This window comes from Enhydra lutris, unplaced genomic scaffold (genome assembly GCF_002288905.1).
Source record: "Enhydra lutris kenyoni isolate GAN:26980312 unplaced genomic scaffold, ASM228890v2 scaffoldscaffold24, whole genome shotgun sequence".
NCBI lineage: Eukaryota > Metazoa > Chordata > Mammalia > Carnivora > Mustelidae > Enhydra > Enhydra lutris.
In genome coordinates, this window is record NW_019154108.1 from 12,960,348 (window position 1) to 12,983,339 (window position 22,992).

The window sequence follows — 22,992 nt, forward strand, 5'->3', positions numbered from 1 at the left end:
CATTTTTCCCTTCCTTCTCTTAATGTCCTCCATGCTATTCCTTATGTTCCACAAGTAAGTGAAACCATATAATTGACTTTCTCTGCTTATTTCACTCAGCATAACTCTCAACTTAGTAGGAAGATATTATTCCTATCAAAGTCTGTATCATTTTAAGTTTTTTAATTCTTTAAAAATAATTTCTTAAAAAAAATAAAAGATTATGCAAAAAATAGCCCTGCACTGATCATTTAAGGAAATCATTTAAAATCAATTTTTAGTTATGTATACATAATTATGCATATGATTATATATTCTACATATATGTGTTTGCATGTGTATACAGACACAGTTTTATTATCAACTGAAAGTTCCTCTCTAGCTATCTTCTATAGTACAAAGGCTTTTTGTTTGTTTGTTTCAGGGAATGAGGGTTGAGGTATAGTTTCTCTCTCTAAAGACATGCAGTAAAGAGACTTGGCTCTTGTTAGTAACCCATTTTCAGACATCCAGTCAGTGGCTATCACGCACATGGGTGACCCTTTTTAAATTCCTTGGCTGGGTCACATGTCAGTGCTGAATGATGTGGTTCAGACATGATGTTCTCCTGCCTGTCCACATATAACTCAGTGTGCAGGCTCTGATATTTGAGATCCTGGCAAGCTTACTGTTCCTAAAATTGAATTTGCCTAGTGAGGTGGCTCAGTTTCTCTTTTCCATGATGAAGAAGAACAGTGGGGGTGTAGTTTAAAAACCATTCCATGCAAGGTGAGTATCACGCTGTTAGGTTATCTTAGAGCTCTGCCATGTTTCCAAAAGGTCAGAATCTCTCAAGTGTTGGGATTTTTCCTACGCTAAAAAGCCCATGGGCACAAGAAAACAGGGTGAAAGAAAAGAGTTACGGATCTCAAGACAGAAGAGAATGGCCTTTTAATCTTTACCACTGCTCGGCAAAAGGGAGATGTAATATAGTTAGACTCTCTGAGACTAAGGACCAAGAGTTAAAAATAAAGACAGTTAATATATATTTTTCTTTTTAATTTCTTATCCTTTGTCCCATCCTTACCTACCTCCTTCCCTTCCCTGGTTGATTTCTGTTATAGCCACTGAATAGATTGAAGTGGTTATAAATAAACTCATTTGGCACAGTCATTCTACCGCTGACTGGCGAAACATTGAGCCTGACACTTTAGGAAGTGTAAATGATCTCATGGCAGAAATAAAGATGAGATTTGATTTCTGCCTGGGCAGAGTAAGGGGATTTTTTGAGGAAAGTTGCTGATCTTTTTTGCATGTTTAAGGATACAGAATGTTTTATTAGATGTGTAGCTTAGAGCCAATTATTTCTAGTAGTAACCTTCATAGTTGTAAGAATTTTAACTTGGGGATTTTTCATGTCTTGAATTAAAGTCTGTATAATAACTAAAATATATAAGAGAGGACCGTTTTCTGTGTTTTGGCCATCTTCAGAATGCATAGGTGTAAATGTCTCTTAGACTTAATAGTTTCTTCTATTTAAAAGTAGAGGGAAGTTTTTAAAAAAAGAAATTAGGGGTACCTGGGTGGCTCAGTGGGTTAAGCCTCTGCCTTTGGCTCAGGTCATGGTCTCAGGGACCTGGGATTGAGCCCTGCATGGGGCTCTCTGCTCAGTAGGGAGCCTGCTTCCCCCTCTCTCTCTGCCTGCCTCTCTGCCTACTTGTCATCTCTCTCTCTCTCTTTCAAATAATCTTTTTAAAAAATGAAATTATGGTTATATTTTATCATAATGAAGTGACAATAAATAAAAACTTATTTGAATAAAAATGAAGGATTTATAAACAAGTTGAGTTTCACTGGGGGAAATTCGTCTTCTTTGAAATAGTCAACACGTATACTATGCCATGCTCTGATAGTCCTAAAATTGTGAAAGCTCCTGTAACTACCATTCATACAAACTTGCTGGAGATGAGTACTCATTTCAACCCACAATATGCCTTCCCTCCACCCCTTTTTTTTAATTGAGGTAGAATTCACATAATATAAAATTCATCATTATAGTTGTTTTTAAATGCACAGTTGATTTTGAGTAGCCATCACCACTGTCTCATTCCCAGACATTTTCATTACTCCAGAAAGAAACACTACCCTTGAAGAGTCTCTCTTCATTCTCCCCTGCCCTCCGCCCCCGGCAACCACTAACCTATGTTCTGTCTATGGATTTGCCTATTCTGGACATATCCTATAAATGGAATTATACAATATGTGATCTTTTATGTCTGGCTTATTTCAGTGAACATAATGTTTACCAGATTTGTTGTGTTGTTGCACATATCAGTACTTCATTCCTTTTTATGGTTGAATATCTATCACATGGATAGACCACATTTTATTTATCCATTTATTAGTTGGTGGACATGTGAATTATTCCACATTTTGGCTTTATAAATAAAGCTATAATGAACATTCATGTACAAGTTTCTGTTTGAACATATATTTGAACATATATATATGTTTGAACATATATTTCTCTGTGTATATCTAAGAACAGAATTGCTGCATCCTGGAACGCCTGGGTGGCTCAGTCGGTTGAGCATCCAACTCTTGATTTCGGCTCAGGTGGTGATCTCAGTGTCATGGAATTGAGCCCCACATTGGGCTCCTTGTTGGGCAGGGAGTCTGCTTGAGATTCAATCTCTCTCTCCCTATCTTATCCTCCTGGCCCCCCACTCACATGCACATGCACTGTCTCAGTCTCTCTCTCAAATGAATGAGTAGATCTTTAGAAAAATTGCTGGGTCATATAATAATTCTGTTTAACTTTTAACTTCCCCCTACTTTAATGCTATACTAAGCGTCTGGCTCAACAAATGCTGACTTTTATTGTCATTATTATTCCCACTTTACTATCAGTTTGTAAAAAGTTTTTCCAAGGGGTCTTTTATTTTTTTCTCTTAGATCCTATAGATAAATGCAAAAATGTGGATATACCCTGTTGGCGGATGTGATGGTTTTTCTTGAAATTTATTTTAATCCTTTATATACATGTTTAGGTTCCCTTGGGTATTGTAATGCCTAGAAAATTGAAGAAGAGGCAGTATCTTGAAATGACAGGCTAAAGGCCACAAGCAGAGTAAACCAGTGGAGTAGAAGAACGTGTTGCTACCAGGGAGGGTCGGTCAAGAGGACATTAGGATTTTCTCACCCTTTTAATTTGCTGCTAGCAGACCTGCTTGGGCTTTGAGTGAAGAGAAACTTAGTAGGCTGGGGCCATCTCAAATGCAGGAGGAAGGAGAATTTCTGTGGCTCCTGAAATACTTAGAGACTATCTTGAAAGTCTTTTCTAAAATATGCTACCTTGTGAGAGAATGAGTTATTGTTCTCTGTGCCATTGTAGGAGGCAGAAAGTGAGATCCTTTTAGATAATACTCAGGCAAAAGGCTTTTTCTGTTAAACTCTAATTAACCCAGCAAGGCAAATTAGACTCTGCTCTTTCTCTTCTTTTGCTTTTTGAATCATTACATGTGCCATTTAACCCAAGAGAGGAGTAGTAATGTAATTGAGTTGGATGACCTTGTGAATCAGTGTGTTGACTCTCTTCACTACAATTGAAGGCATTTATTAAGTTTTCTTAGTCATTCTCTGCAAATATTCTTTCCAGAGTCGCCTCCACTTTCTTCATACAGATGAGCAATGATTCAGAGCCTCAGGAAAATGAAAAGAGAATAATGTCTCTTTTTCAAACACATGCTAATAATAGTTAACGTGAGTTTATACGCCATATTGTGCTGATTAATTCCCACGGCCTCTGAAAGGGATTGACAACTCTTGAATGAGTCAACTGTCAAATGCATCACTAGTGGCATATAGTGAGAGGGGAAATCTGATCCTTTGTCACGTGTATACTACTGCACAATATGACCCTTCTTGATTCATTAAAATGTGGCAGTACTTAATTGAAAACTTGAGATTTCTTTAAACAAATTTACCAAAATGAAATTTTAGAGGATTTCTTTTTTCCCAAAAAAAGGTACCGAAGTGCCATGTAAAAGTATATGATTTATATTCCTTCAAAATGAAGGGGTATAACTTTAGGGACTTTGGTAAAAATCAGTGAGTCTTTTGGGTGAAAGACTGTCCCATTATTGCCAGAGAACTGGTAGTATGTCCGAGATGTCTTCAGGATTTATTTAATGTAGTGTTCCTTCCTGGAAGTAGCTGATTGGAAAAGATCTGAAAATGTCTAGGCTATATAAAAACAGGACTCCACTTGAAATTCATACTACCTAGCAGCTGAACCCTATCCTTATAGAAAGTTTTCCAGCTAAGGGGTGAGGAACAATGTCATTCTTGAATTTCAGTCAAAATATATGTTGCTATGTAGTCTTGAATTGAAATAAGACCTGCCCTGGTATTTAAGTTGATATTATTAACTGATTTTCATTTTCATTTTCATTCTGTTTCATGCTATTTTCATTCTGTTTTCTCAGATTAATAACAGAAATACTTTTATTGCCCACTAGGACTCTTTTCTGAGCTATAACTAGGTATACCTAGAGATCTTTGGTAACAACTCTGTAAGACACAAATGTGGAGAGATTCAAAGGCTCTATCTGAGAGACCTAATACTGCTCTGCTGACTTACTTTTTTTCTTTTTTGATGGTGTGATAGGTCTCCATACCCTGGCATCCTCCTACTGTGCTCCAGGGTCACTCTCAAGAGGTCACATCTGTGTGCTGGTGTCCATCAGACTTCACAAAGGTTTGTAAATAAATCTCTGTCATTGGTTTAAAAAATAGATCACAGATCTGTAGATTTTCCCAAGGATAAAAGTCCCACAGACTTTTATTTTTAGGGATTAAAAGATCTAGAGGCCATCCAGAATCTATGTCTGCATTAACCATACATATTCTACTTTTCTCTAGCAATAGAGAAACTTACACTAAGGAATAAAAATGGATTTTTTTTTTAATTTAAACTCAGTTAATTAATAATATAATTATTGGTTTCAGAGGTAGAGATCAGTGACTGACTCATCAGTGTTATATAATACCCAGTGCTCATTACATCACATACCCTCCTTCATGTCCATCACCCAGTTACCCTATCCCCCTCCCCTCCAGCAACCCTCTGTTACCTATGATTAAGAGTCCCTTATGATTTGTTTCCCTCTCTGATATCATCTTGTTTTATTTTTTCCTCTCTTCCCCTATGATCCTGTTTTGTTTCTTAAATTCCATGTATAAATGAGATCGTATGATAATTATCTTTCTGATTGACTTGTTTCTCTTAGCATAATACCCTCTAGTTCCAACCATGTCATTGCAAATGGGAGATAAGAATGGATTTCTTGATTCCCTGGAGTAATTCCTTTCCTAAACATAGAATTAAGTTTTTAATGTAATTAAATTTCATCTAAAAATCTAAGGTGGAAAACTAGTTTTATTAACTTTCTACATACTATCAACATGGTATGTTAAAGGTTGTAACATCTCGACTGTTCTTCACAGTCAAATTTAGTTTTCACATGCCTAAGCAGTGCTTACTGTGAAGTTGTAATATGGCAGGTTATCTATGGCTACCCCATCTGAGTAGCTCCAAGATGTTTTAGACATTTCTCACTTAAAAAATTTTTTGACAATGATACTTAAAGACAAATAAAATACCTGAAATGTAAAAAGGCAAGAAACATAAACTTTGTGTACATGTAGGGATTTCATAAATACTGGCCCAACTTACACTCATTCTCCCAGCCCCTACTGCCTCTGGTCTTTGGGTTATTTGGGGTTTATAAGAAATATCACTTATGTGGATATCTCCGTTTTCATTTATGATGTTTTGAGGTTTTGTTCCTGTCTGTTTTTTATCTTCTAGAAACTTCTTATGGTCTGGTCTACTCATGGCATCCCTGCTAGCTTTCCAGTACTGCTGTGGATTTCTTTTTGTTTCTGTATCTGTATAACCATTTCTGTGGTCAGCCCTACAGATTTTTTTTTTAACTCATTGCTTTAATCACCAATAATTACATCCCAATGACATTTTTCTTCTGAGATTCCATGTACCTCCCAGTGAAATTATCTGCTTTTAACATGGAGTTTTGTATCTTTGTAGAACTAAGAGAGCTTTTCAATTACTCACTTAATTATGTTCTCTTTTTTCAACTATCATATATTGCCCTTATCTATATATGTACAGAAAAGACTCATAAGTAATGACAGGGCTGTTTACCTATACTAATCTAATAACCACTTCTTTAAAAAAATTTTTTTCAAATAACTTTGTTCCTAGCCTAGAGTTAAGAAGGTAAAATATGGTTTTAAAATCTAGCCTTTGAAATTAGAAAAATTTTTAGTTCTAGCTCTGCCACTTAATTGTGGTGACCTTGGGCAAATAATTTTATTCTTATTTTGTAGATGAGGTTATTGGAGTTCAAGGCTTTTTACATTGTGAGAATTAAACAACATAAAAAATGTAAATTGTCACACTCACAGTAGGTGCTCTGGAAATAATTCTTGTTAATAGACCATAGAGTAAGTGGGGATTCCAGGCATTTCTTCTTGAGCAGTTAAATATGTGTGTCTTCTTTTGGCCTCCCAGTAAGGAAAGGAAAAAGTTGCCAGTCTCTTGGGGGCCAAGACTTAAGAGAACGTGTGTTCCTTTTTTTCTCTCTCTTCAGTGACTGAAATAGAGAAATTATATAAACAAATGCTGGGGAACAGCTCTGGTACCAGTGGCCATTTGCCACAAGCTCTTCAAGCTGGACTTTCTCTGCCATAAAAGGCTTGGGACCAAGATCAGGAATGGTCAGATATTTTTAAAGGGGCAAAGGTTATTTTTAACTTCTTTCAGCCTAGTGAACTTGTTGTTTTCCCAGATTGCTCCTTTACCTATCTGAAAAAGAATCTCAAAGAATGGTTTCATTCTACTTGTCACAACTTACTAGAGTCACGGACTAAGCCTGATCTTGGAAATGATCCCATTACTTTAGCAGTAAGCCAGAACATGTAGAATTCAGAAGAAAGTGGTAGAAATGGAATGTTGGTGGCATATACTGGTTTATCATTTAAGAGAGGAAATAAAAAAGGGTATCATAATTATATTTTATAATTATATAGAAAGTGATGAAGATAATGACTTGCCCAGGTTTTTGAGAGTAAAACGAAAGGAACCTGATTTTATAGTAGGGCTTTAGGTCAGGTAAGATGTGACCGGTAATGAAAGACATACCATCAGAATTATAAAGAAAATAGAGTCCTTTGGAAACTTGGAGTGATTCCTGAAAGCAAGGGATGAAGTATATGATTTTTTAGATCTCATTTTCTACATCCTGGTATATCACACAAAATAATTCTCTAGTCATGGGTCCTTAAGGTCTACTTTTTACTTTGTTATAAATCTTTGATTGAAACTTCTTAACTTCCTTCCTGATTCTCATTAGATTGCTACCTGCTCTGATGATAATACACTGAAAATCTGGCGCTTGAATAGAGGCTTAGAGGAGAAGTCAGGAGGAGATAAACTCTCCATAGTGGGCTGGGCCTCTCAGAAGAAAAAAGAAGCCAGAGCTGACCTAGGTAAGGATCCCATGCATTTTTCTAAGTTGCTTATGGTTTGATTGGTTTCATTCTGCAATGCAGAGTGATAAGCTAAATTTGATCTTACTTGATATATTTTTAAAGGAAAGCACCATCTTTCTTTACATTCTTTTCAATAAATATTTTCTGAGCACTACTATGTTTATCATCTGCAAGAGGCACTGGAATACAGTGGTGGATCACTTATTTCCAAGGTATTTATCGAACACCTATGATGTGCTAGGCACTGCTCTGAGTTGCTGGAGACTTAGCAATGAACAAAAGAATCAAAAATCCCAAAAATGTAAATGAAGATTACAGATTAGTATGAGAGGCAGAGGAACAAGTAAAGAAAATATGTACTAGGTCAGGTAACTATAAATACTTATGAAAAAAGGAATACTGGAAAATTAGGTGCCCAGGGAGGCCTCAATGTTTAGATGACGTTTGAGTAAGGGAAGTGAAACAGGGAGCCATGTGGACATTCTGAAGAACATTCCAGGCAGATAAAACAGCAAGCACGGAAGCCCTTAAGCAGGAGTAGGCCTGATATATTTTTTGTTCCTCGAGGAGGCTAATGTGGTTAGAGCCCCCATGGCTAGAGCAAGCTAAGGAGAGGGAGGGGAATAGTAGTGGAAAATGAGGTTCTTGTATGATTTGGGCTTTTATTCTGACAGATTAAAAAGCTATTGCAGGGTTTTAAATAGAGGAGTATCATGATCTGACTTTTCCTAACTTGATTATTTTTACTCCTGTGTTGAAAACAAATTATAAAGGGATCAGTATAAAAGCTGGAAGCTAATTTTGAACTCCTTTGAAATAATCCAGGAAGCAATGATGGTGACTTGGACAGAGGGGTAGCAAAAGATATGGTGAGAAGTCTTCAAGTTCTGGATATATTGTAAATATAGTGTGGAATCAGATACGGAATGTAAGAGAGTTACCGAGGATAACTTCAGAGTTTAGGACTTGAGAAGCTGGAAGAATGGAATTGCTGTTAACCTAGACAGGAATCACTGCAGAAGAAACAGGTTTGGGAGGGAATAGCTAAAGTTCCCATTTGGATATGTTGTTTGATATGATTATTAGACATTCAAATGAAGGTGTCAGAGAGGTAGTTAGATGTTTAATTCTGCAGTTTGAGGCTAGAGCTATAAATTGGGGATTCAGCAACATATAGGTGAAGAAAGGTATAGCTAAGAATAGAGGATAGGTCTGGGTTCTGAGCCTTGGAACACCCCAATGTGTAGAGATTGGAGGGGTGAAAGATCAGACACAACCCGAAATAGAGAAAAACCAGGAGAGTATTGTATCCTGGAAGCCAAGTGAATAATGGAGAGAGGGATCAATTCGGTCAAATGTTCTTAGAACTCCATGTAAGACAAGGTCTAAAAATTGGCCTTTGGATTTGGCACTATCAGGCTTATTTGGTGACTTTTAATGAGAGCAGTTGGCAGAGTGTCAGTGTCTGATGGGTGTTAAGGAGGATCAGAGAAGAGAACTTGGAGACTACAAGAATAGAGGGCTCTTCCAAGGAGTTTTGCTAGAAAGGAAAGGAGAGAAATGAAGTGGTAGCTGAGGAAGAAGCAGTGTTGCAATTTGTTTTTGCTTTGTATTAACAGCATTTTGTGTGTGACTGGAAGGATCTTATGGGGGGTGGTGGGTGGGACTTGATGCAGGGAAATTTGCTGGAGCAATGTTCTCAAGTGTGAGAGGGAAGACACCAAATTTACAAGTAAAAGGGTAGGCCTTTGCCAGGGGTATGGAAAGTCATCCATAGTAATTAGAGAAAAAGTAGAAAATATAAATACAGTGAAGTAGGTGGGATGTTCAGAACCTGTGAAAGTTGATAGCTTCTCTTAGTGAGATAGGAATCAGGATCTTCAAGTGAAAATAAGGATAGGGAAGGAGGTGGTTGAGATCCAAGGAGAGATAAAAAAGTCTGACATGAGTCATGCAGAGAAAAGAAGAGTAAGGGACTGGGGAGATATGGTTAGTGGGTCAACTGGAGGCTGGTAGCCATGAATTGAAAATTGAGCAGTCAGCGTGGTTGTGTGTCTGCTGCCCAGGTACAAGTACACTGTAGGTGGGGAGTTTAATGGATGTGGCTTCAGTCCACGAGTGTGAAGTGAGGGGTGGGGGGCAAGGGAGTTGAGGGTAGGTAGGAGAGGATGACTATAATGACTGACTGTAGGAATGAAACTGGGGGAGGAGGGAAATGAGGATATAGTGGCATTTGGGGGACCGTATTGAGGTGGGAAGATGAATAAATTGAGGATCCCCAGAGGATGAAGGAATTTTGGAATTGGAATTTGGACTTGCTCAGAAGTGAGCTGGAAAATAGGTGGTGATTAAAATAGAGAAAATGGAGGATTTGCAGGTTGGTAGTAGTAAGGTCAAGAAATAAGGGGCTTGAGCGAGTGAAAGGACAAAGCTATGTAGAAGGAGGCAGAGACTGAGCAAGCAAAGTGTTGGAAGGATCATGTATGTGGATTTTGTAATAACCATGAACTGACAGAGACAGTGTTAAAGAGTGGAACAGTGCACCAAGAGCAAAAGTCTTCCAAGCACTGAGCCAGCCAGAGGGGATTCCGATGTTATCAATAGATACATAGTAATAAGCTTGAAATTCAAGCTTAAGGATTGATTTTACATTAGCCATCAAGGCCTAAGGTAATGAGGAGTTGAAGGTGAGACCGAATATATACTCATTTTTCTAACGACTTGCTTATTTAGTCTCTTACAAGTTGTCATAAGCAGAACTGGACTCCAGAGGGGTCTTTTATTCTGAGACTACTTCAGTAAAACCTTTGATGCTTTTATTTTTGGTTTTTCCTCTCTTTTAAAAAAACATGTTTTTTTATTTGTATCATAGTTTAACAAGTCAACTAGTCCTACAGCAGTGAGTAAGATAAAAAAACAGCCCCCAGGCACCCTGCCTCACAGTTCCCCTTTTTCAAGGGTTGCCGCTGTCAAATGTTTTAGCTGATTCTTTGATATGTACATCTCTAAATACTATTTGTGCATTTCTGTTTCTTTGGGGTTTTGTTTTGGTGCAGTTTTCAACGTTATCTGTTGACCTCTTACTATGGGAGAGGAGGGTTTAGCCCTCTGGATCTCCACCACTCCAAATCCCTGCACGCTCCCCATTCCCCTGTCTTTCCAATACAAGACCATAATTTTGGTTTGATCAAGAGTTAGTATTTTTTTTTCTATTCAGAATGGAGTTACATGGTAAACTGCTGTTACTTTTTATTTCCTATACTTTCCTTCCCCCTTGAGGCTTTTTATTAGAGCCTTGTCATGATATATTCACGTATCACAAGTCTATCCATTTCGAGTACAGAGTGCAGTGGTCTTTAGGATATTCAGAGTGAGGCAGTCATCAACACAATCTCATTCTAGAGTTTTTTCAGCATCAAAAATGAAGATTCCAATGTCCTTATATCCTTACTAGCTCTTAAGTATAGCCCTGTCTTAAGTATAGTCCTCCTAGTAAACATGAAGTGGTATCCCATTGTGGTTTAGATTTTAATTCCTCTCACAGCTAATGACATATAGCATTTTCTCTTGTGCCTATTTGCCATCTGTATATTTTCTTTGGAAGAATGCTTCTGCACATTCTTTGCCCATATTTTAATTGGGCTATTTGTCTTTTTAATGTTGAGTTAAAAGTATTCTTTATATACTCTGGATATAAGTCCCTTGTCATACAATGATTTGAAAATATTTTATCTTATTCTATAGGTTGTCTTTTTACTTGCTTAATGGTGTTTTTTTGACAAAAAATTTTCTAATTTTGATGAAATCTACTTTATCTGTCTTTCCTTTGTCATTTGTGCTTTTGATGTTATATCTAAGAAACCATTGCTTAACTCAAGGTCACAAAGATTTACTCCTATATTTTATTCTACGAGTTTTTTAGTTTTAAGTCCCTCTGGTCTGTTGTGTTGTTTATTTTTTGTATGATATGAGGTAAGGATCAAAATTCACTCTTATACGTGGATATCCTGGTTTCTTGGTATCATTTTTTTAAAAAGACTATTCTTTACCCCATAAATTGTTTTCACACCTTTGCCAAAACTTAGTTGACCATAAATGTAAGGGTTTATTTCTAGATTCTCATTTCTGTTCCATTGATGCATATGTCTGTCCTTATGCTGATACCACATTGTCTTGATTACTGTACCTTGTAGCAAGTTTGGAAATCAGAAAGGCTGAGTCCCCCAGTTTTCTTCATTTTCAAGGTATTTTGACTATTCTTGTCCTCATATAGTTCTATACACATTTTAGAACCAGCTTGTCAATTTCTGCAGAATAGTCCTCTAGGATTTTGATATGGATTGCATCAGATCTCTAGATCAGCTTGGGGAATATTGCCACCTTAATGCTGTGTTAAGTCTTGTGATCTATGAACATGGATGTCTATTTGCTGCCTTTCTTTATATTTACTTATCTCTCCCTAATTTTGGGAAATGAAAAAGAGAAGAATCATATGAGGAAACAGCCATCAGTGTTTCCACCACTCACAATTTTGACACTTTAAGTTATTTTTTGAGATTTTTCCTCCTTTTCCACAGAGAGATTCTTATTAACGGAATCATGTTTGTACTGTAAATACATTTGGATTTCTTGAGGTTGCTTTCACTGAACTTATGTCCTAAGCACTTTCTATGTTATCTTATAGCAAAATATTTAAAATAGTCCACTGAGTAAATGTTCCATAGTTTAGCTACTCTCTCGTAGTTGGATATTATGTTTCCAATATTTCGTGAAAATTGTTTTCTGAATTAAGTGTTTCCCCATCCCATTAAAATAGATTCTCAGGGATGGCATTTCTGTGTTAATTGCAGTAACCATTTTAAGAATATTAATGAAAAGTGAGTTGCTTAACTAAGTATTTTTAGTGTGTCATTAATTATTTAGTTTTGGAAGCCAAGTCACAAAAGAAGTTACACATGTTGATCCAAATTTGGACCAAAATAATAGCAACAACAACCTTTAGCCATTATTGAGCACAGTCATTCTAGGGACCCACATGGATTATCTTATTTAGTTCGCCAAACAACCAAAACTGAAGCTCAAGGAAGTTGGACTTGCCTAAGGTCACACAGCCGTCAAGTTGTAGTAGAACCAGAGTTTAAACACTTGCAGTCTGGGTTTAGAGCCCATGCTTAGAAGCACTCTGCCTTACTGCCTCCTTTAGGACTCAACATAGGAAAGCAAAGATCGAGTTAAGACCCGAGCAAGGGGGGCACTTGGTGGCTCATTGGTCAGGCATCTGCATTTGGCTCAGGTCATGATCCCAGGGTGCTGTAATTGAGCCCCATGTTGGGCTCCCTGCTCAGCGGGGAGCCTGCTTCCCCCCTCCCTCTGCTGCTCCCCCGCTTGTGTGCTCTCTCTCTCTCTAATAAGTAAATATTGAGAAAAAGAAAGAAAAGAAAAAACCTGACCAAGAGTTTTACCTAGATTTCTCTATTTCTGGATGCTGCTAGAGTTCTCTTGAAGAGCCCTATAGAGCAGCAACCCCATGTGAAAGCCAAAGGCTGGTACATTGGCTATTCATCCCTATAACCCAGCTTCCAGCAACAGATAGGCTGCCGCTAATCACACATCCATTTTGAAAATTATGGTCCTCTGCTTTCCTGACTCTAATTGCCACCCCAAACCTTCACTGCTGTCCTAGGCTTCATATCTTCTCCTCTGGCCCTTTTAGCACACCAGCCAGAAGGCTTTAAACCGAAGGCACAGCCCCTTTTCCCTCTGCCCTACTTTTCCCAGCCAGCACCTGCTCTGTCACTTACTATTGTTTCACCGTTTCAGCCAGCAGTCTCAGCACTGTCAGGTGAAGGCTTCTCAGCCCCAGCTATGCATAGTAACCAGTGGTGGAGCTTTTTAAAAGTTTGGGTATCCCCAGAGATTGTTCAGTAGGTCTGGGATGGGGACCAAGTACCTGTATTTTTCTAAAGCTCCAAGTAATTCTTGTATGTAGTCAGGATTGAGAACCTCTGGTCTAGGCATTATTGAGTGACAAAGATGATTGTCCTAATCGTAAAGAGAAGGAAACCTTACCTGTTCTATCTCATGTGCTTGCTGTAGTCTCACCAGTCAGCAGAATACTTAGAGTCTGTTTTTTGATGCCTGGTACCTCACCATCATCTGTCTCAGAAGTAATGACATTTAATTAAAAATTGTTTAATAATTCCTTGCTGGGTGCTATAGGGACACTAGACTTAAAAAAAATGAGTAAATCATCATCACCTGCCCCTAGGTGCTCACAGTCTAGTCCAGGAGGCAGATACAAAAGCTTTGGCACATTATTAACACTGCTCCTAGCTACATAAACAAAAGGAACCTACTTACTATGGGAGAGGAGGAAAGAAGTTTGTGAATTCTTCACAATGAAAGAAGTTTGTGAATTGTGTAACAATGAAGTTACCGATGTCATCAGAGCTTGAAACATGAGAATTTTTGCCTGGCCAAGAAGGGGCAGGCTTGGCAAGAAAGCCACATGAACAAAGACAGAGATGTGACAGGGTGCAGCTTATTCAGGAAGCAGTGAGTAGTCTCCTGCAACAGGATCCCAGAGTAGCAGAGTACATGATATGACTGAAAAGGTGGGGTGAGGCCAGATGGCAAACTTTTATACAGAAAGGAGCCGCAAAGTGACTGATTATTAGTAAGCTCTCCTCTAATTCCTCAAAGGAGCTGACTTTCAGGAAGCTTTTAGGATAGTAATACAGTTTATGCTACTGGGTCATCAGATCTCGGGCAGTGCTTAGGGTCAGCGGAGAGTCAGTAGATGATGTGCTAGATGGGCCTGTCGTGTTAAATCGATGTGCCAATATAGTGATGTACCGAATAGCTGTTAAAAAGAATGCAGTGCATCTAATGTACGTGAGGAGATACAGAGAAAAAGATAACACTTTTAAGAGAAAAGGGCAAATTGCAGAATGTGTGTGTAATAATCCATTATGTGTAACAATTATGTGTGTAATAATCCATTGTTGGGTTTTTAAGGTATGATATGCCCTTTGTGTACTAACAGGCATATAGAAAATTGTGGGTTGCACAAGAACATGAGTAAAATGAGAAGATTAAAAAGAGGACTTTTGACTTTTCACCTTATTCCCTTCTGTTAACTGTTTGGTTGTGTTTTTTGTTTTGTTTTGTTTTTTACCATGAACTTTTATTATCTAAATAATCTAATTACTGTTTTTTTAAAAAGATTTAAATTTGTCCTAGAGTTTTGTTAACCTTCCAAGTTAATAAAATCTTCTCTTTGAACCCCCATTGTCCAATCCTTCCTTCATTCTAACATCTTAAAGAAAGAGAAATGCCCTAGCTTTCCACCACATCAGATACCCCGCTGACCTTAAGTAAATACTTCAGATGTCTACTGCTCAAGTATCAGAAACTTAGCTATCTGTGTGGCGCAACCCCAGCTGCCCTGGCCCAGCTTTTCCTTCTCCCCTAATCCTGTCTTAGAACCTGCATGTTGTAAAACCCATACTATTTTAGGACTTTCTGCCTTAACCATATCCTTCAGTCCACTTTAATAGAACTAATGACTATAGGGGCTGTGCGGTGACTGTTGACCTGGTCTGAGGAGTGAAAAAATGAAAAGTTTCTGTCCTCCTGAAGTAATTGCTAATCAAGCTTAGAACATGAGTATGAGAACAATGACCAGATGCTTTAGGGACAGGTCCTGTCACTAACTTCCCTTATATATCGTGTTAGGACAAAAATGGGGTTTTCCTTGGGGTGCCTGGGTGGCTCAGTGGGTTAAAGCCTCTGCCTTCGGCTCAGGTCATGATCCCAGCATCCTGGGATCGAGCCCCACATTGGGCTCTCTGCTCCTCAGGGAGCCTGCTTCCTCCTCTCTCTCTGCCTGCCTCTCTGCCTACTTGTGATCTCTGTCTGTCAAATAAATAAAATCTTAAAAAAAAAAAAAATGGGGTTTTCCAGGAATGATTTATTGAAGGAGTGGTATCACTTTGGCCATTTCTAAAAATATGGTTGATGGGAAAAGTTCAGGTAAAAGTCAGTTTGTAGAATTTCTCTATCTCAAGGCAAAACTGCTTTATTGGTAAAAAGCACGGGGTAGAACATACAGGATAACTAAATTCCTGAAATTAATGCTTATAAATCTGTATTCTAACTAAAAGAGAGATTGTATTTTTATGTCAGCTCATCCTGAATTCAATTGCATATGAATATAATTCGGTAAACTGAATTAAATATCAGAGTTATAATTCAAAGAGTTTGTGACTTAGAAAATAAACTGATGACCTTTCCTTGTTATTGGAGATAGGAACACTATTTCTGCAATCTAAAAAGCTCAGAAGGAAAGTAAGAAAATACAGAGTTGTCTGTGGTGGGGCCCAAGGGGGAAGAAGCATGAAGTTTTTAAAGAATTTGCCTAAAGTACTTGCTGTTTCTTATAAACAAGAGACAGGACATAGAGAAGAGTTCTATCACGGTTTGATTTGCTTTACTAAGAGAAAGCATTTAGCTTCTGAAATGTTCTTTGGCATTCTTTGGCTTGTGGAAAGTAGCCAGCCATTCATAAGTTAAGATGGAAAACCAAGTGAGGCCTAATAACCTCAATGAGTAATTGATGGGATTGTTTTTTGTGGAGATTAAAATCTTTCCATTTAACAGATAGGGAAACTGAAGTAGAGGAGGTAAAAGGTTGGGTTCAAGTCAACAGTAAATGAATGTGCCAAATTTTAGACCAGTACTTCTGTTTGGGAGCCATTGTGTGATGCCTCTTTGCCCTTGCATTGCTCAAAAGTTATATACAGGAATCCTAATGGCAACTTTACATATGAAAACAAATTATCATTAACAACCTGAATGTCTTACTGTTACCTTAGAATACTTGAAGCTATTAAAAATGATAATATAAATTTATATTAATGTGAAAAATATTCATGGTATGCTAAGCAGAAGGTTAGTATATACATTACATACAAATAGTATATACATTATAGTCTTGTTTTCATATAGAAAAAATTTGACATGTATAATGTATATATCACACACACAAGTATAGAAAAAATTGTTAAAAGTGGTTTACCTGGACTCATTTAAATTTTTAAAAAAATTTTTTTGTGTTTTCTAGATTGTCTATGTTTTACAACAGTAGTTAGGAGGAGGGCAGTTAGGAAAGGGGAAGGAAAATGTTGCAAGGGTATGGTAAGAATCCAATGATTTATATAACCTACTCACTTGGAAACCCATTTCTGTATGAGTAAGTTAGTTATAATTTTCCTTGATGAGAATTCAGGAATTTTCTGACTTTCACCTCTGATTTTTGTGACTCTTTTTTTTTTTTCAGTGACAGTGACAAGTAGCCAGAATACTCCTGCCAAAGCGCCCAGAGTAAGGAGCAGTCCATCCATTTCTTCCCCATCATCAGCAGCTTGTGCTCCAAGCTGTGCAGGAGACCTCCCTCTTCCTTCAAATACTCCTACATTCTCTATTAAAACCCCTCCTGCCAAAGCCCGGTCTCCTATCAGCAGAAGAGGCTCTGTCTCCTCCATCTCTCCGAAGCCACCCTCATCTTTCAAGATGTCCATTAGAAACTGGATGACCCGAACACCATCCTCATCACCGCCCATCACGCCACCTGCTTCTGAGACCAAGATCACATCTCCAAGAAAAGCCCTCATTCCTGTGAGTCTGAAATCATCCCAAGCAGTGGCTTGCTCAGAGTCTAGAAATCGAGTAAAGAGGAGGCTAGACTCAAGTTGTCTGGAGAGTGTGAAACAGAAGTGTGTAAAGAGTTGCAACTGTGTGACTGAGCTTGATGACCCAGTTGAAAAGCTTCACTTGGATCTCTGTTGCCTTGCTGGTAACCAGGAAGACCTTGGTAAGGACTCCCTAGGTCCCGCCAAACCAAGCAAGATTGAAGGAGCTAGTATGAGTATCTCAGAGCCTCCTTCTCCCGCCAGTCCTTATGCTTCAGAAAGCTGCGGAACACTACCTCTTCCTTTGGGATCTTGTGGAGAAGGGTCTGAGGTGGTGGGCAAAGAGAATAGCTCCCCAGAGAATAAAAACTGGTTATTGGCCATGGCAGCCAAACGGAAGGCTGAAAATTCGTCTCCGCGAAGTCCATCCTCCCAGACCCCCAATTCCAGGAGACAGAGTGGAAAGACTTCTCCAGGCCCGGTAAGTTGGCAGCGGTGGGAAGATGCATTTCCTAACTTGGAAGTGGCCAGTGAGAAGATACATTCCCTAACTTCTTTCTGAAAGGGCAGACACAAATCCCTTCTCAGAAGTCAGGATGCTTATTTTTTTCTTTTCTTTTTTTTTTTTTTTTTCAGTAAATCTATTTATACCTAGGGTTGCCAGATTTAGCACAAAAATTTGAGGAAAATATTGCATGGGACATATTTATACTAAAAATTCCTTATACTAAAAAGTTATTTGAAATTCAAATGTAACTGGGTGTTGCTGTATTTTATTATCTAGCAACCCTATTTACTCCCATCAAAATGCCTTCTGTCCAAGTCCGGGGGCACCTGAGTGGCTCTTCCTATTAAGCTTCTGACTCTTGATTGGATTGCGGGGCAGGTTGTGAGATCCAGCCCTCCTGGCTGCCAGCTGAGCAGGGAGTCTTCCCTCCCCTCCCCCTTCCCCCATCCCCACTCACCCTGCACTTGAGGGTGCGTACTCTTACTCTCTCTCACTCTCAAATAAATAAATTAATTAAAAAAAAAAAAAAAACTTTTGTCAAGGTCTATAGCCCTTAGCCCTGTTGCTTGACTCTTCAAAGCCTTCATCATCCTCTAGTATATCAGTTCCAAGATATCTTCCCTCTTCATTGTTTGATATTATTCCCACCCCACCCCAGCCCCTGGCCACCACTTTTTATGGATTCCCTTCCTTTTTATAGATAAAGCTGACATTTATGGGCAAGTTGCCAAAACCCATAAATAGATTTCCAGTTTGTAATTACAGTTTATGATTATTTAAAATACAGTGAAACTTAGACACTTACAAAGCAATTTCAACGTAGAATCCTTCTGGGTTTTTATGATTTTCTCCGATCTTTTTTACAGTCATCTTGCTCACACCAGTATTTTTGGCAATTCACCTCTATCTATACTTTTAAAACATTCACCTTAGTTTCACTTACCTTTTTAGGACTCATTTCATTGACTGGCATAAATTTAAGTCAAACAATTTCAAAAACATGTACTGCTGGCAGAAAATAGTTTTGTGAACCTTGGAAAGCAAGTGACTCATTATTAATGGTGGTGGGGGGAAGTAGCTAAGAGCATTGGGTGAGTATGGGCACCAGTCAAGAAAACTAAAAATCTTTGGGTAATCAGTTTGCAAGTTAAGGCGAGATGGGTTAAGGGAGGTTCTGCTGTGCTTCATAGTAGCTCTTGCTCTGTGTTGAGGAGAAGACGGTAGAATGATTAAAATCCACTCCAAGAATCTAAAAGGCAAAGGCAAGATATCCTCAGGCCAGTTCTAGTTTAATAAGTGTTCATATCCCCCTCCTACTGTCATGAAGCCTATCACATAATTAGAGGAGAAATAAACCAGAAATATTTTAAAGATTACTTCAAACACAAGCTCCAACCAAGACCTTGCTACAGAACATGAAAATAAAAACCAAAACAAAAAAACTAGCTATAAGGAGTCTTTCCTTTCTTCTTTCAAAATTATCACTGTACCTGTTTTTTATCCTTAATCAAATTTCTTATTTTTTTCCAGAGGAACTGTTCTCAGCTGTGTGTTAGCAGAAAAATAATTTCAGTAAAAAATTATTTTCACTAATGTGTTAATTTTAAAGGCTTTCAAAAATAGCGTGCTGGTCCCATACATTTCTGGTTTTATAATTTCAGTCTTTGAAGCTAACGTTTCTTTAAAAGAATTTTCTGCTTTATGTGCATGATGATAATGTCATTTCTTCAGAAGAAAGTAGCAGCTGCCATTTGAATCACTATCCCATTTGTAAATTTGGGAGGGTGATTTACTCATTTATTTCAAGGAGGAGGGTTATTATAACCTTTGGTTCCTACTAGAAGGTTTAACTGGTGAATATTTTCCATTCACATGAAAAATCTGTCCCTTCCATCCTTGTGTACTACCCATTCAGTTTTTATTAAATTCAGTACAAATCAGCCAGAAGACACGGTGCCATCAGAATATTTGGCACTGAAAGCTCACTGACTAAATAATCAAATTTCTAGTTATTGTCATTTAAAATGCCTTTTAGTGATGACTTATTCAAGTCAACAGCTGAACTTTATCTTAGAAAATCTCTGAAATCTAAACTTTCCTTTTCTAGGTCACTATTACTCCCAGCTCCATGAGGAAAATCTGTACATACTTCCATAGAAAATCCCAAGACGACTACTGCAGTCCCGAACAGTCAACAGAATTATAGATTCTGATCTGAGTGAGTTAACTGAACTTTGGCCCATTAAAACAAGACAAAAAATACAACAGAATGATTCTATAACTCTAATCTTTAAGAAAGCTACCTTTCTTTTTTGTTTTTTTGTGTTTGTTTTTGTTTTTTAGGTTTTTTTTTTGTTTTTTTGTTTTGTTTGTTTTGTTTTAGTTTTCAGAGAAAATCCTTTCAACTCTGAAGTTTACCTGCTCTGGTTCTACTGCCATAGCTTATATGCAACTTCCTTGGGATGAATGCTGTGTTTAATTCCATAAAGTAAGTTTATCACTCTGTAACTTTTTGAATGAGTAGTCTTCACCTTTTAAATTATGCCTCTTCTCTACAATAATGACATCCCAGTTCATAGAGGCAGAAAGCAAGACTTGTCTCTTGTTACTCTGAGACTGTGGGTGCACAGTGGAAAGTATCTGCGGGTCACAGCAGGAGGCCTGTCTGTGAAGGCCAGTTGCTGAAGAAGTCTTCTGCTGGGGACCTCTGGTTCTGTGCTGCCTCAAATATAGTTTCATTTAAAATTTATGTAATCTTTTCACTACACTTTTGGGAGTTTTTTGTTTTGTTTTTTTAGTATATGTAAAAATGTGATATTCAGATAAGTGCATTTATCTTGATTCAGTGTTCAGTGTTAAAATATAGTCTCTTAAGTTAAAATCATCTTTATTTTAAGAGCAGTGATAGCTATCAACTCTTTGGAGAAACTAGGAGAATAACACTAGAAACTTTACTTGTCTTTTTTCCCCCAAATATAATCTCTCACATGAGACTTAAGGTCCTTCTATTTTCACTAAGCAATTTACTATGGTACCAACTCAACATCATGTTCTATAAGAGGTTACAATTTTTGCCATTTATTAGACAAAGATATTTATAAAATCAGTAGTCATACATTAAAGTTGGGGTTTGAATTCAACTTGAACTCAGTTCTCTAGGGGCTGCAACTTTTTAAAAATGTAAGTCATTGAATTTAAGAAAAAGTAATAATTTCTTACTGATATTTTAATAAAAGAACATAGCTCCGAACTGAAAATCCAGAACCTAAAAAATAATTCTTGGCTTTAGCTTCATTTTTTGGATTCTCTTCATATACATAAAAAATAATAACCTTCTAGTATAGCCCTGAGCTGAAAAGTCCTGGAAATTTCTCTAAATATTTAATATAGAAGGTGTTTAGATTGATTCTAAGTTAATAATGTGCAAAATATTTTGAACATCTTCTCTTTAGTCAGCAGTTACATATCAGTCATCTTGAAATGAACTGTTGTTTTCTACTTTTCCCCTTTATAACCTCGGAGACACAAGCTCCGTGTACCCTCTGTGTACTATGTCCTTGGAAGGGAATCCCCTAACAATCATGAAACTTGATTCATTTTATCCATATCCCTAAGAAATATGTAGATTTTATTCATATTTTTGTCATAATTTAAAAATCTTTTCTTAATGACAAATTTTAATTCCTTTGATTCCTTTAAGTTAAGCTTGTACCAACCAGAACTACGTATGTGAATTAAACATGGATTCTCCTTGGTTTTATGCAAGGAGTGAAATAAAGAGAAGCCACAGAATTGCTGTTTTTGAAACAAAGCACTCCACAGCATTAACTGAATATTTAGAAACTCTGCTTATAATTGGTGTTTGATTTTTTAATGTTAGGCTGTGGAAAGGTGTTATTTATGACCATATCTGCTAATAATGCTACCTATCTCTTGCTTTGAAAGCCAGAGGGGTGGGGTGGGGAAAAGCTAAAGACGGTATTATATTCTTTGTATCCTTGAACATCTCCTAACAGCTCTGCTGAGTAAAATTGGGGTAAATGTGGCTGACAGAAACTGTGCTGAGAGTCTACTGGCTGTAACATGTCCCACTTGGAAAACTAGTACTTCAAATGGGTGCCAAAGGTCAAATGTAATGAGATAATAATTATTCCTGCCTCTGTCAGTGTCAGACTTTGAGCTGATCCTGAATAATAAAGCCTTTTACCTTATCTGATATCCTTTTCTGAGCTTTTTGCATTAACCTAGAAGCAGTCTACACAGAAGAACTATAGTAGTAATCAAGAATCCTTTCTACTTCTTCATTGAGTAAAATTGTTTATTCCCAAAGATATGATCTAGTTCAAGCTGAAAGAGGTTTTAATAAAATAGGTCTTGCTTGGTCGGACCTTGAGTGTTTAAGATGGCTTGGATTACTTGATGAAGTAGGGTGGAGTGATGTAGTTCTTTTTCTAAACAAGTATTTCCAGCCCAAGCTTTTCCATTTGAATACACTCCAAGCATTATTGCTACAGCGCTGTATTAGAGTTTCCTTTGGCTGTTTCAACACAGGCCCTTAACTTACTTTTGTGAGGGTTGACTAATTAGTCCTTTAAAATGTTTCCTTTAATCTGGGCTGCCCATTTAACTGATGATAAATCAAGACCATCTGTAGCTACCCCTGCTGGATTGGCAGAGGGCGAGTTCAGTTCACCACCCCATCTCCAGCCCAATAGCTTAAAACTTCACTAAGACTTTTGGAACACCCTGTATAGGAATCATTTTTTAAATCTTCAGCTATGCAATATGGATGCCTGGAGATAACTTTTTTAAAGTTTGTGTGTGTATGTTGCTCTATCCCCCAGCTTGGAATAGCCTATGTCATGATCTTGTATAGGTCACATATCAGGGCAACATGTGCTTTTTGAGAGCCTATCGTAGCAGACAAACTGCCGCTCTCCGGTCTGTTTCTCTGCTTTTCTTAGTCCCAAGAGGGTCTGGATTTCCTTTCACACTGCTCTTAAAGCAAAGGCCAAGGAGTCTCATAGAATCAGTTCCACAACTAGGCAGCACGCACATTTTACAGATGTGCAGCAGAGAGAGACGGGGTGAGACTGTCATGCTGGCAAGACTGAGTTGTTGTCCTCCTTAAGGCAGTGAAAGGGCTGAATGTGGGCCCCGTGAGCTCTTGCTCATCAAGTCTCACTACTTCTCAACAGGTCTTCATAGGAGATTCTTTGGCTGCCCAAGGTTTGGATCAAGCCACATCATGAAATAACC

At 37.8% G+C, this 22,992-nt stretch overlaps 1 protein-coding gene across 3 annotated transcripts in view; it reads left to right on the top strand.

Annotated features, from left to right (window-relative positions):
* The window catches only part of LOC111150750 (denticleless E3 ubiquitin protein ligase homolog), a 42,912-nt gene extending 20,838 nt beyond the window's left edge, over positions 1–22,074 (top strand). For 2 of the 3 annotated variants that reach the window (XM_022508334.1, XM_022508337.1), the window contains 4 exons: positions 4,628–4,717; positions 7,395–7,530; positions 16,874–17,706; positions 19,841–20,041. In XM_022508334.1, the coding sequence (XP_022364042.1) occupies positions 4,628–4,717; positions 7,395–7,530; positions 16,874–17,706; positions 19,841–19,939 (1,158 nt within the window). In that variant the 3' untranslated portion in view covers positions 19,940–20,041. Of the gene's footprint in view, positions 1–4,627; positions 4,718–7,394; positions 7,531–16,873; positions 17,707–19,840; positions 20,042–20,123 lie in introns of those variants that run through there. The other variant, XM_022508336.1, reaches the window with a different exon arrangement.
* The last annotated feature ends 918 nt before the right edge of the window (positions 22,075–22,992 follow it).